This window comes from Notechis scutatus, chromosome 9 (assembly GCF_049901735.1).
Source record: "Notechis scutatus isolate UNSWTSFEM ecotype Mainland chromosome 9, rNotScu1.2, whole genome shotgun sequence".
Taxonomy (NCBI): domain Eukaryota; kingdom Metazoa; phylum Chordata; class Lepidosauria; order Squamata; family Elapidae; genus Notechis; species Notechis scutatus.
Genome location: NC_142017.1, coordinates 22,692,884 through 22,706,016, shown reverse-complemented (window position 1 = coordinate 22,706,016; position 13,133 = coordinate 22,692,884). Strand labels below are relative to the sequence as shown.

The following is a 13,133-nucleotide window of genomic DNA, read 5'->3' as shown; positions in this document are numbered from 1 at the left end:
CAGAGTACCAAAATAATGGAGACAAATGAAGCAAAAATTGTATCTGTAATCAAGACATACATGTATTTCATATTTTGTATTGGCATCTCTTGTATTTTTGTTAAAATGTGATGTGAATGTTCCAAATAATAAGACAGACAGGCAGAAACAGACAGACAATCGGGTCTTTATTCATTAGTTACAAGAGAAATAATGTATCAGGGATTGGAAAAATTCTGGCTTAACATTCATATTTCATTCTGGCTTAGTACACTTTTGATAAGAAAATATATTACTTATTTCAATTTATTACAGCCGTCCACCCCAGTCTATAGGCAGCTTACAAAACACAAAACAATAAAGTCAAAAACATAACACTCCCCAGGCAGCCCAGACTAAAACAATCAAATATAAACCCAACAGGGTCCCACCAACACAACAGCTCTTGGGGGGCATTTGGGAACCCCAGGGGAGGGTGGTCCCAGGGGATGGATTGAGCAGAAGAGGCCCACTTCCTCAGTCCCATAAGATGCCATTTAATAGAAGGGATCCAAAGCCCAACGAGAGGACATTGGCAATAATTCCCGTATCCCCAAAGGGCAAGGGGTACTGTTGGGGGATCACAGGAGCTGAAGTTGGCACTACTGCAGGGATCCCAATTAGGGAGGGCCAAAAGAAACTGACAAAGCCAAAAACTTGCAACATTTCAGGTCCGTAATCTGCCCCCACCAAATTTCTCAGCCAGTGTTTCGATTTATTGCATTCAGAAGTTTCTTTCTCGGATCATGAGAATGTGGGAGACAAATCTCAAAATTACCAAGATCATGCTCTTCAAGGGAACAAGGTTAGTCTTTTTCCACAGCCCTGCCCGGTTCCTCTCCAGAGTGCAGGGAAATAAGCATGGATCCCACTGAGTTTACCTTTCCCAGTTCTTGTGAGTTGGGCATATCTGGATGCCGTTCGAAATGTGGGGGGACTTTAGTTTGGATTTTGGCCCAGAGGGATTCAGTATCTTGTCAGTGTGTGCATGGGAGAACTCATCTAGCTCCAATAGACGTTTCTTACTTTCTTCTTGCTTATGATTCTTTTGCCACAATTCCAACAGAACAATCAAAGCGGGTTCAGAGCAGTCACTTATCCAGGAAGCTTTGACAAACCCTTTCAGCAAAGCGTCTGAAACTGACCATGAAGAGAATTGGCTCTCCTTTTTTAAATTTCTCTCTCAGAAGGACCAGACACCCTGCCCAAGGCATCCCACCGGAGGGCCTCTCGCCCCTAGATCAGCCGTCTACAAGACAAAGTCCTGCAGCTTGGAGAAACATCCCACTGGCTCCCCTACTTGGTTTCTCCAGCAGCCGAGAACTGGAGTGGAGCGAAGGAGGAGCTGGCCTGGCAGAGGCTCTGAGGGCATGAATGGCCTTGGCCCTGAAATGTCCTGTTACTGGGTGGCCTCTGCTGCCGTGACAGGGAGTTGAGTCCATTAGTGGACTTCATGGGAATCCAGTGGCACCTCTGACCACCTCTGGATGGTTCCTGTCGCAAGTCGGCAGTTGTTGATCCCGGGCTGCTCTATCGCAGAGGGAACGAGAAGACCTTATTGCCAGATTTGCAACGGACTTCAGTCCCAGGAATTCGCAGCAAGTGGGTGGAGTCCTCAAAGCCATCCACAATCTCCTGCAACGAGAAGGAGGCAAAATAAGAACAGCCTGGCAGAATTCATCAGCACCAACTTTCTCCTCCAGCTTGGCTCAGTTCTTCAGTCATCCACTGGTCCCCAACCTCATTCCGAGTTGCTTAAAGCCCACCCCCAGGCTGGATCCCTGGAAATGCCAGGAGCCCCCTTCCCATGTGCCTTCATCCCAGTTGCCTACTCAGTCTTCCCCTGCTAAAACAATCGTAAGGGCCCTTGGAAATTCCCTCTGGAGAGGAAAGGCTGCATGGCCCGGACATATCTGCAAGTTGAAAAGGTGCGTCAAGAAATGCAGAGATTGGTCAAGCCAATCAATCAGTGCATGCCTCAGGCTACCTCTGGTCGCCATCTTCCGCTGTATCCCTCACAGCCAGCTGGGCTTTTACACTCACCCCAGGCTTCACCGAAGAAAGAAGGAAGGGGAGCAAACCGGATCTTCCAATCTGACTGGTAGAGATCTGGGACTAACATGGATCCCCCTTGAACAACTTGTCTGAAGTTGGAACCAAGTCCATTTCAAAACTGGGACACAGAATGATACAGGTATGGAGACCCAACTGTCTCCTGTAGCCCTCTGCTAATGTCAGGCACACAACCAGGACTGCAAATGTAGGGTTCATGCTGACATTGTGATTCTGCCTATAATACAAGAACCTCCCTAAATGGCTTGCCTTCTCTTGGGAAGAAACAGATAAGGTCCCAAGGAACTGGGGTGGGGGTGGGGGGAAGTGTCCACTTGAGGCTGTGCAATCACTCAAGGCTAATTCCCCACTTGACTCCCCCCTCCTTGCCTGGCAGTGAGTTCCCCAAAAGCTAAAGGCTTCCAGGCTGGTTACCTGCATTTCCTGAATACACTGGCCTCCAAGGGCTTCCGACATATTCCCCACACACCAGGCGAGGCTCATGTGGAACGAGGGATCCTATGAACAACCAACCAACAGTGGTCAAGATCAGAGGAAGGTCCACCAGCATAGCCAAGCACAGCAGGCAGAACCCCAGGCATAGCGCGCCAGCTGCCAACATTTCAATTACAGCAAACTGGAGCCATTTGGTAACTGAATGCTAACTACCCTACGCACAGTGGAGGGAACAAGAAGACCAAAGCTGTTGGAAGTGCATTTAAACAGCTGCTTAATTGATTATTCAACAGTTACCGTTCAGCTTCCTCCAGAGACTCATTCTAAAGCAGCAACTTCCTATTTTCCCCAGATGGCTGCAGTCCTCACCTTATAAAAAGGCGTTAGGTTAAATTCTTCCATAACTTCATCCACTTCTGAAACCAACTCCAACATTTGAGAATGTCCTGAAGAGACTTCTAAGCCAACGAAGGTCCTTCAAGAAGATTTTTAGAGAGTAACTTGCAGCAGCTCTTCCACGGTCAACATCTTGCATGGATTCAGTTCCCAAACGCAAGAGAAGAGCACATGGCACCCAGAGAAAACAGAAGGGCTTCCTTGGAGATGTGCATGGCTTTCAGGTGATGCCAAGCTGGCGGCACAAAAGTTTTTAAAGCTCAGGGGGAAAAGAAAAGGCAGCATAAAAGCAAAGGGCCACTTTCTGCTGGGCCTGGAATTGCAGTCCTTGTTAGGATGAATGTCCTCCACCCCCATTTGTTGAAAGCGGGGGGGACATTCACGCAGAACATTTCCGAGAGAGCTCCTTTCTCCCTGCCAGACCCGGCAGCCCTTGTGCCATGGAAGCCAATGCCCGTCCTCTTCAGGATAGAAGCACGGCCATTCAGAAACGCCCAATTTGGAATCCCAACAGGAGCAGAGAAAACCTCTGAGAAGAGTCTATCCTGGAGTTAGAAAAGCTACAGGAGACCACATTGGCCCTCTTTCTCTCTCTCTCACACACACACACGCACCCAGTCTGGTCTTCCTCCTTTTCCCCTCCAGAAATATTTTTCTGATGCAACTGAAGCGATACTTCCTTTTAGTTGCCAGAAGAAAGGGAGTGGGGGAAAGCAGTGCATTCCTTAAAGGCTTCAGATAAATCACTTTGGCAACTGAGGATTGTGGCATGCAAAGAGCCTGATTGATGGCTCTTGGCTACGGATGTGTCTCATTGGAGAATCTACCTCCAGGGGGTGGGGGGAAGGCCAGGGTCAAGGGGGAAATGAATGAGGTGTCTTGGAGTCAGCTACACCCAAGAAACGCCGACACGTCTCACTCCTAATATGTGAATCTTTTTCACTCTGACTTGTGATTTGAATGGGGCTGCCTGTCGGAGTCCTGACGCTTCCCACACTAATGGCCAGTCCGTTTCATTTCTACCCCACAAGACTCTACAGATCTCTTTGAGGGGGAAGATCAACCATCCTTCACCCACCTGGTTTTGGTCTCATTGGTATAAACCTTCACTTGGTCAGCTCTGAAGATGAACCTGAAAAACAGCAGAGATTCCAACTAACCTGGAAACGAAAGGCAGAAACAAGAGGGACCCAAGAGGACTGCAGGCCAGGGCTACCAACTCTCTGCTTCTCCGGGACCCCCTGAGGACCCTTCCCAGCTTCAGACCCAACCCAGTCCTGCCAATTCAATCATTGAGGGGCCACTTTCCCCTTGTTCATTGCAGCAGATATGGGCAAGGCTAATTTATTTACTTCTTCAATTTCTACAGATGCCCATCTCAATGACCCCGGGCGGCTTACAATTCCAAAAATATATTACAATTAAAAATAAATAAATAAAAAACATTTTAAAAACAAAAACAGTAAACCAGTGAAAAACATTAAAAATATCGCATTCAACATACACAAGAGCAACATAGTTGGCCGATTAGCAACATGGGCAGGAAACGGGGGCCCTTGGCTCGTGAAAGAGGCAGGTTCCGAGGGCCACTCTGATCTCCAAAGATCACCATTAATGAGGAGAGTGGAAGTCTGCAAATCACCAGCCTCTCGCATCGTGTTTATTTGCAGCAGTGCTGTGTGGTAAATGGCAACTCAGTCCTGCCAGCCATATCCCACCCCCCCATGGCAGCCATCTTGCAAGGACCCCGGCTGCCCCTGCCATGGGCGGGAAGTAGAGTCAAGGACTCCTGAGGAACAGGAGCTCCTCAGGCGCCATGCACTGCAAGGCATGTTTGTCAGCTGGGCGAGGGGGGTGGGGCGGAGCTCTACCGCAGTGAGCAGCTTCTGCAATTTTCTTGCCTTCTTGTCACGTCTGGTGAAAATGAGCAGCATGGCTTTCTACTGCTTTCTTGGGGCATGAAACACAAAAAACTCCTTGTAGATGTATATATAATTAAAAACAAACAAGAACCTTCCCCTCAGAAAGGCCTACACAAGACACATAGGAAAAGAGCAGAACCTTCTGGCCCCACAGACAGATTGCACACTTTTGCAGCATCGCTGTTTTGCTCTGTTGTGACTGTAAAACAGAGGCTCTCTGTCTCAGCAAGACCAAGATTTGCAGCCACCTGCAGCTGGGAGTTAAAGTCCACGCAGCTCAAACCTTGCCAAATTTGAGAAAGACTCTGCAGAAGGGAAATGCCGCTGCTTGCAGCCACTCAGGTGTCCCTTCCTGCAGGTTTTTAGGTATGCTCAATCCTCCCCCACAGGCATTTAGCAATACTGATGGGCTCCTGTTTGTGCCTTGCCCGTATCTGCTGGCCTGCTCTTGTCGGAAGCCCAGCGAACCTCCGGCTAACCTCTCCAAAGCAGCTTGTAAGTCCTATCAGTCACTCCCTGCCAGTATGGCCTCTGGGGCTCACCTGTGGCAGGAAGCCAAGCGTCCTTTGAGGGATTGGACAAAAGAGTTGATCCAGTGATGGCGCAATACCACACCTTGGGAGAGGCTGATGTGGAATTCTTCCTGTCCCTTCAGCTGAGGCACATAAGTGCGCCCACAGATTAGGAGGAGCTGCAGTAAATCCAGAAAGTCCTCCCCGGCTTTGCCTGTAGAAAAAGCAGAACAGGTGCTCTTAAACCCATTACCCCTTTTTTTCCTGGGCTCAAATAATATTACCATTCCACCCCAACTCCCTCCTCCCCCAACTCTTACTATTTTACACAAACATCTCAACAGCACGATTCCCAAACAGTTTGCAAACAAGCAATTACAGGATGTGGCCTAATAATACCCAGTTAAGAACCACTGCCTTAAATGTTCTTTGCCCTGGCCAAGGATGCCAGAAAGGCCCAAGACGTACTTCGAATCCCAGGGTTGGGAGGACCCTCACAAGATGACCGCCCTGGGAGGCCATGGCCAGCGTGACTGAGTTGCCCACTTACCATGCAGTGGACTACTGCCAGACCTCCCAATCCACTCTTTGCCTGGTCCAGGAATCTTCAGATCCCTCTCAGAGAAATGGCTGTCCAGCCCTACAACCTCAGGAGCTAGGCTACGCCACTACTTCATAGGTTTCACTGTCAGGAAATTCTTATTTTCAGTTTAGACCAAGGATCGCCAGCCTTTTGGATCTCAGGGACCACCATCATCATAATTTTAAATCCTGCGGACCCCTAATATGAATTTTGACTGGCAGGTGGCTTGCTGACGTTGGTGGGAAAGTCGGTCCCCTATTCCAGAGCTGCCGGAGTCACAGGACGGGCCCTTTGGTCATCCCGGAGCAGCTGCTTCTGCGCCTGGGTGCACCGGCCTGCCATGGACTGGAGGAGCAGCTGCTCCGGGATGACCAAAGGGCCAGGCCTGTGACTCTGCAGCTCTGGAATAGGGGACCAACTTTCCCACCAATGTCAGCAAGCCACCCCAGGGCGGATTTCCTTCCCCCGCCTTCCAGTTCCAGCTCACGTGGCTCTATTCAAGGTAAGGTTTGCGCTCGGCCAAAGGGTGGGGGCCAGCGGGTGGGTGGGCCATGTGGGCAGTGCAGCCTTGTGTTCCTGCACAACCTGGATTAATTGCTTTGGGGGGGGGGGGCACATTTCTCTGCAGTGAGGAATTGATCACGGCCTGAACCCACCAGTCACCACCTTGGAGGCTTTAACCAATCAGCAGGGACAAGGGACTAATTGACAGGTGGTTGCATTGTCCACGCAGAGGACTCTCTTCACTTCTTTGGGTCAAACAGGATCGAACTGTCCCCAGATAAGTCAGCAAGCCCCTTCACCAGGCGACCCACATGGACCTGCACCACGCTCCAACTGGGAACCAATCTTTGTGTATTGGGTGTTCAACTACCGTGTTTCTCACATAATAAGGCCGGGCCTTACTTTTTTTCAGCCCGAAAAAACGGCTGGAGGCCGTCTTTTCGGGTGACTTAATTCCCCCCTTGCATCTCGCCAACAGCCGCTCCTAACAGGTGATCATGGCGAAGCGCAGAGAGCTCCCTAGTCCCACCTTTGCTGCAGACACCTTTGGCACCCGCCGCTGTTGCTTTCCTTCTGCCCATTCCGCTGCGCGTTTGGAGCTGGCGCTTCCGTGTTGGAGTGTCGCCGCCATTTGGAGCTCAAACGCGGAGTAGCCTCCAAACATGAACGGCGGGCGATCTTTTTATTTTGGTCCGCGAGAAGTTCAGATGCTGAGCAAGAGAGGGAGACTGCGATGCTTCCATCCGAGATGGCAACCTCACTAGTGGATCACAACGTGGCTGGAAGCCCGAACCGGCGGGATACAATGGCGATCTTTTGGAGCGAGAGAAAGGGAGAGAAGAGTTGCGGCGTAATTTGCAGGAGGAAGTGGGTGTACCCCACGGCAGGGAGCCCAAGGAAGAAGGGCAGGGCCGGTGAGCACGGAGAGCGTCCCGTAGCTCCGGAAGCAGCCTAGAGACGCGCCCGGGAGAGGTGCAGATGCTGCCTTGTAGTCCCCAAGCCAACTCCAAGCGCGAACGTGTTCCAAACGCGAAGCTGGTCGCTAAAGAGCCAGAAAGCAGCAAGGGCGCCAGGTGGAAAGGACAGGGTCACGATCACACGGAGATGCCCAGAGAGCGGAGCGCACATAACTAAAGGCGGTGCACGCAGTTGGTTTGGGGACTACAAGGCAGCATCTGCGCCTCTTCCCGGGCGCGCTCTAGGCTGCTTCCGGAGCTACGGGACGCTCTCCGTTGCCTACCGCCCTTCTTCCTTGGGCTCCTGCCGGGGTACACCCACTTCCTCCACCTTGGAGGCTTTAACCAATCAGCAGGGACAAGGGACTAATTGACAGGTGGTTGCATTGTCCACGCAGAGGACTCTCTTCACTTCTTTGGGTCAAACAGGATCGAACTGTCCCCAGATGAGTCAGCAAGCCCCTTCACCAGGCGACCCACATGGACCTGCACCACGCTCCAACTGGGCTTGGGAACCAATCTTTGTGTATTGGGTGTTCAACTAGTTCCTCTGTGCACGCACGCACACACACACACAGTATCCCCTAGTGACCTCTGGAACCCATTTGGGTCCATAGTTGCCAGGGGCAGACAACTCCTGTTGACAGGAGTGGCATAAGAGAATCTCAGGGACACCAGGATGTGGTCTGACTATTGGGGGGGGGGGGTGTATTTAAATTCCCCACCAGTTCCTTCAATTTGTCAATGCATTTCCCCAATCAACAAAGCACTTATTATGGAAAAGAATGCACCAAACTGAAAAAAAAACCATGTTCTTTCTTTTTCCCCAGAAACCCAAAGTTCTTTCGTTGCGTTCTTTAGAAATGCTTGGAAACGTTCGCTCTCCGGGCAGGTCAGAAGCACAGAAAGCCACGCTCCGGCGTTCCACTCTGCTCAAGGCAGCTATCAAGACTCCCACGGCCAGGCCAGGCCTTCACTCCTCTTCCCGAGAAGGAGAAAACATCGAGAGACACTTACATGGCATGTACACGTGGGTTGCCCAGTTGCCTCGTTCATGAGGAAATGTCCGCAGGCGGCCTTCATGTTTACTGCAGTCATCCTCCACCCTTTCCTTCTCTTCCTGGTCCCTGAACATCCCCCGCACGCTGTCCGGCAAGGGCAGGGAGGGCATTGCAGCTCTGCAAAATGGAGGGAGAGAGTTGGCAGCCGAAGCATTTTCTGCTCAAAGACCTGAAGACAAGCAGCCCTGGGAGACAGAGGTTGGATGTCCCTGCCCAACAGCAGCAGCTCCCCTTGTCCAGCGAGGGCAAGTGGAAAGGGCAGGGTTTCCCAGTTAGGACACAACAAAGAGGTATTGCAGGACTGTCAAGAGTGTATTAATGAACTGGAATAGAGCTTGGTAAAAAGGTCGGCCAATGAATAGGCGTAGCAACTAAGTCAGCCAATGAGGGCTGTTTGGAAACTGAAACTACAAGTAGCCTCGGCAGTGCTCTGCATTAAGCTCTGCAAGTTATGTTAAGCTCTGAGTCTCTCTACTGAAAATGAAACTAGCTTGCTTGCTGAACTAAAGTGAAACTGACGTCTCTTTCTGAGCTGCTGAAGTTACGACTGAAGTTACTTGCAACATGTTTCTGTCTGAGTTCGCTCCATGTTGGAGAAATCTACAACTGGTTTGGAAAATCTATTCATTATGTTTATAAAGATGTTAAATGAAGCATCAGCCATCTGTGTTTATTTTTCTGGCGTTGAATTGACGCTGCAAAACTCTGAATAAGGACTAAGGCAGTCTCCTCCCCACTGATCTCAACTGAAGAAATAGGAAAAACAGGTCAGATATTTGGGCAGGGACTATGGCAGCTGGTCTCATGAGAAAGTTCTCAGCCTTCAGGAAAGAGCGCCTGGCCACCAAAGGGGACTCGACAGCTAGACGTGTTTCACTGGGCTAGAGAGCAGAACTGCCCTCTCCAGAACATACGACTCTGGGATTGCTTGGCTTCTTTGTAGTTTTACTTGGAGTGTTTATGGAAGGGGAGTGGTGCTGTGGCCTGGAGGTGGAACTCTCACCTCGCAATCAGGAAGCTGAGAGTTCAATCCTAGGTAGAGGCAGGTATTTCTGTCTCTGGGCACAATGAGAATATATCGGCTGAACAAAAAAAAACTCCTCACTGGTGACAGGAAGGGCATCCGGCCATGAAAACACTCTGCTAGCTCCATTCAGTTGCCCAGACCCCACCCAGCAATAAGGTGACTTATTGTGTTTTATGAAGTTTATGATACCAACCCAAGTTGGTTCGACTCAACCTGCAAGTCAGAAGGAAACTATGGTTTGTGAGTTTCCGCACCAGGACGAAGAATAATCTTCCCCCAAGAAGTCAGAGGCTGCTTCTTGGCTGGTGTTGACCTGGTTGGAGTCTGGGAAGTGTTGATGCTCCCCCTGCACACTGCAGTGTGTTGTGGCCCTTCAGAGCCTCCAGGGCAGGGAGGTCTCAAGTTGGCCCTTTAAGACTGATGGACTTCACTCCCAGAATTCCCAGCCAGCAAAGCTGGCTGGGGAATTCTGGGAGTTGAAGTCCACCAGTCTTAAAGGGGCCAAGTTTGAGGGCCCCTACTCCAGGCATTATTAGCGCGGCCCAGCCCGAGCAAGAGAGCAGAGCCGCCAAGAAAGGCCTCGGGGAAGGCTGGAGCGGCCTCCGGGGCGGGGCCTCGGGCTCCGTGAACGCCTGGGAGGCCGGCCAGCACCGGGCCTCCTCTCCGGGGAAAGAGCCACCGGCCCCGGAGGGAGGGAGGGGCCCCGTCCCGGGCGCCTGGTTCCTCGGAGGCGGCCCAGGGCCTCCCCTCAAGCTCACCTGCTGCCCGGAGGGGAGAAGCCGCGCCCGCCCGCCGGGCCAGGCCGAGCCTCCCCGCTGCTCCTCTCCCGGGCGGCGGCGGCGGCGGCGACGGCTTCGCTCTCGCCCTCCGAGCCGGAGCTGCTGTAGTCCACCAGCGCCGCCCGCATGGCCGGAAGCAGGAAATCGGAGCGTCACGCCTGCGCAGAAATGACACACTCCCCCCCCCCAACTGGTGAGGACTTGCGGCTTATAGAGGCGCCTCCGCCGGCACCCTTCCGGGTTCAGTTCCAAAGTTCGGGTGGTCCGCCGTGGAGCCAGTGAACTGAGCGCTGAGCCGCTTCCCCCTCAGGCTTGGCCGCTCCGGCTCCATCACCAACCGGAGGGAGGGAGAGAGGAGAGGCGAAGGGAATCGGAATCGGCCGGGCTTTTCTTTTCCCGCGGCCTCTTCTCTCCGGCGCCTGAGCTCGTCTCCCGGGGGGGTAGTTTCGATGGCCTCGAGGGTTCCCCACCTGCTTCCCGGAGATCTAGGGGCGCCCTTATGGCGGGGGCAGGGTAGACAGAGCAGCGGGTGGAGGCCGGCAGGTGGGACCAGGGAATCCCCCTGGCTGCCCGTTACCTCCCCAGGGGGCGCCTCTCCTCCTGCAAGCTCAGGCTGGCCGAGCTCCTCCAGGGCATCGTGGATTTGCCTGGGATTTTTAGAGGAACTACAGCCCAACCCACCAAAAATATAACTAAAAGATAGACCAGAAATAAAAGTTAAAATAAGCAAAAAAATAGTAAGAGAAGACCTGTCTGATCTTGATGAAAACAAATCACCGGGGCCTGATGGATCACATCCCAGAGTTTTAAAGGAGCTGGCAGAGGTCATCTCAGAACCACTGCACCATATCTTTCAAAAATCCTGGAGCACCGGGGAACTACCAGAGGACTGGAAAAGAGCTGATATGGTCCCCATCTTCAAAAAAGGAAGAAAAAAAAACACCCAGGAAACTATATAGACCAATCAGCCTAACATCAAACACCTAGAAACAAGTAAAGTAAGAACTAGCAGTCAGCACGGTTTTGTTAAGAACAGATCATGCCAAACCAATCTTATTTCTTCAACACAGTGACTAAATTAGTAGACCAGCAAAATCATGTGGACATTATATACTTAGATTTCACCAAGGCATTTGACAAAGTAGACCACAACCTACTTTATGGTAAGCTAGAAAAGCATGGGATAGATAGCACCACCACTAGATGGATTCACAACTGGCTGACAAACTGAACTCAATGAGTAGTCTTTAATGGGTCTAAGTCTACGTGGAGGGAAGTAAGCAGTTGGGGTGCCACAAGGTTCCGTCTTAGGCCCAGTACTCTTCAGTATCTTCATTAACGACATAGATGAGAGAATAGAAGGGGAACTTACCAAATTTGTGGATGATACTAAACTGGCAGGAATACATAACCCCCCAAGAAGATAGGCTGAAGATCCAGATGGATCTTGCCAGACTTGAACCCTGGGCCCTATCTAACAAAATGAAATTCAATGTAGAGAAAAGTCCTACACTTAGGCAAGAAAAACCAAAAGAACACATATACACCGTGTGAAACCAGGTTTAATATCAGTACCTGTGAGAGGGATCTTGGAGTCTTAGTGGACAACCAGCTAAATACGAGCCAGCAATGTGCAGCAGCAGCCAAAAAAGCCAATGCAATCCTAAATTGCATTAACAGAAGGATACAATCAAGATCAATTGTGTTGTAGAGCGGCGGTAGAGATTGAGACGGACACAGGCTTACGTTTAACAGGCTTTATTCAAGTGAATAAAGGGTTTGTGCAGGCGGCGGACTGGAGTGAGGACTGCCGTCAGTCTGTGAACACAGCAAATTGAGGTACTAATATCACTCTATAAAGCCTTAGTAAGACCACACCTAGAGTCCTGCATCCAGTTTTGATCACCACACTATAAAAAAAGATGTTGACACTCTAGAAAAAGTGCAGAGAAGAGCAACCAGGATGATTAGGAGACTAGAGGTTAAAACATACAATGAACGGTTGCAGGAACTGGGCTTGGCTAGTCTAGAGAAAAGAAAGACCAGGGGAGACAGGATAGCAGTCTTCCAATATCTGAGGGGCTGCCACAGAGAGGAAGGAGTCACGCTATTCTCTAAAGCACCTGTAGGCCAGACAAGGAGTAATGGATGGAAACTGATCAAGGAGAAATTCAACCTGGAAATAAGGAGAATTTTTCTGACAGTGACCAGTGGAACAGAAGTTGCCTTTGGAGGTTGTGGGAGCTTCATCACTGGAGGCTTTCAAGAAGAGATTGGACTGTCATTTGTCAGAAATGGTGTAGGGTCTCCTGCTTGGGCAGGGGGGTTGGACTAGATCAGCGGTCGCTGATGGACCGCAGAGAAATCTCACCCCCAGAGCACCCACCCAAAACAATCCAGGCTGTGCAAAAACACAAGGCTGCGCCGCCCATATGGCCTGCGGGAACCCTCCCCGCCACTCACTCCTTACCCGGCAAACTTGCCTGCTAAATTGCTATTTTTTCTTTTTCCAACCATCATCTGTTCTGCTGTGCTGGGAGATTTAGATTAAATAGGAAGCAGGAAATGGTTGGATTTCTTGCTTTCTAGCTAGTCTTTTAGATCTTTGGCTCTGCTTTTAAGCACAGCCAACCTCCCTTAGGACTGAAGGTTCCATTATTCAGTGCAGACTCATGGCAAGCAAATTTGAGAGACTGATCTAGCCAATGGCAGATAGATAGATTTCTGAATGAATCTGTGATTCTGTGAGCAATTCAATCTGCCTGCCTGCTTTGCCTGATTTTGGGTAAAAGTTGCTCTTTTTAAAATAAAAAAATCAATATTTATATAAATATTTATAATATTTGCAAACAAGCCATGCCCAGCCA

The 13,133-nt window shown here is 50.6% G+C and overlaps 1 protein-coding gene across 6 annotated transcripts; it reads right to left on the bottom strand.

Moving 5' to 3' along the window:
* Positions 1-150: 150 nt before the first annotated feature.
* On the bottom strand, positions 151-10,825 carry USB1 (U6 snRNA biogenesis phosphodiesterase 1). 6 transcript variants are annotated; one of them, XR_015750662.1, is made up of 7 exons: positions 10,246-10,825; positions 8,417-8,577; positions 5,387-5,570; positions 4,001-4,054; positions 2,896-3,157; positions 2,506-2,589; positions 151-1,653 (listed from the first exon to the last, which is right to left on the bottom strand). XR_015750662.1 is itself a non-coding variant. In XM_026688997.2 (7 exons), exons 1-7 carry the CDS (start codon positions 10,392-10,394, stop codon positions 1,549-1,551), a joined length of 843 nt encoding a protein of 280 aa, XP_026544782.2. In that variant the 5' UTR covers positions 10,395-10,825; the 3' UTR covers positions 151-1,548. The 6 variants fall into 6 exon arrangements, 4 of the variants coding, with proteins under 4 accessions (XP_026544782.2, XP_087827980.1, XP_087827981.1 ...); XM_026688997.2 differs by having other exon boundaries at positions 2,896-3,001; XR_015750663.1 differs by lacking the exon at positions 2,506-2,589.
* Between the last annotated feature and the right edge of the window lie 2,308 nt (positions 10,826-13,133).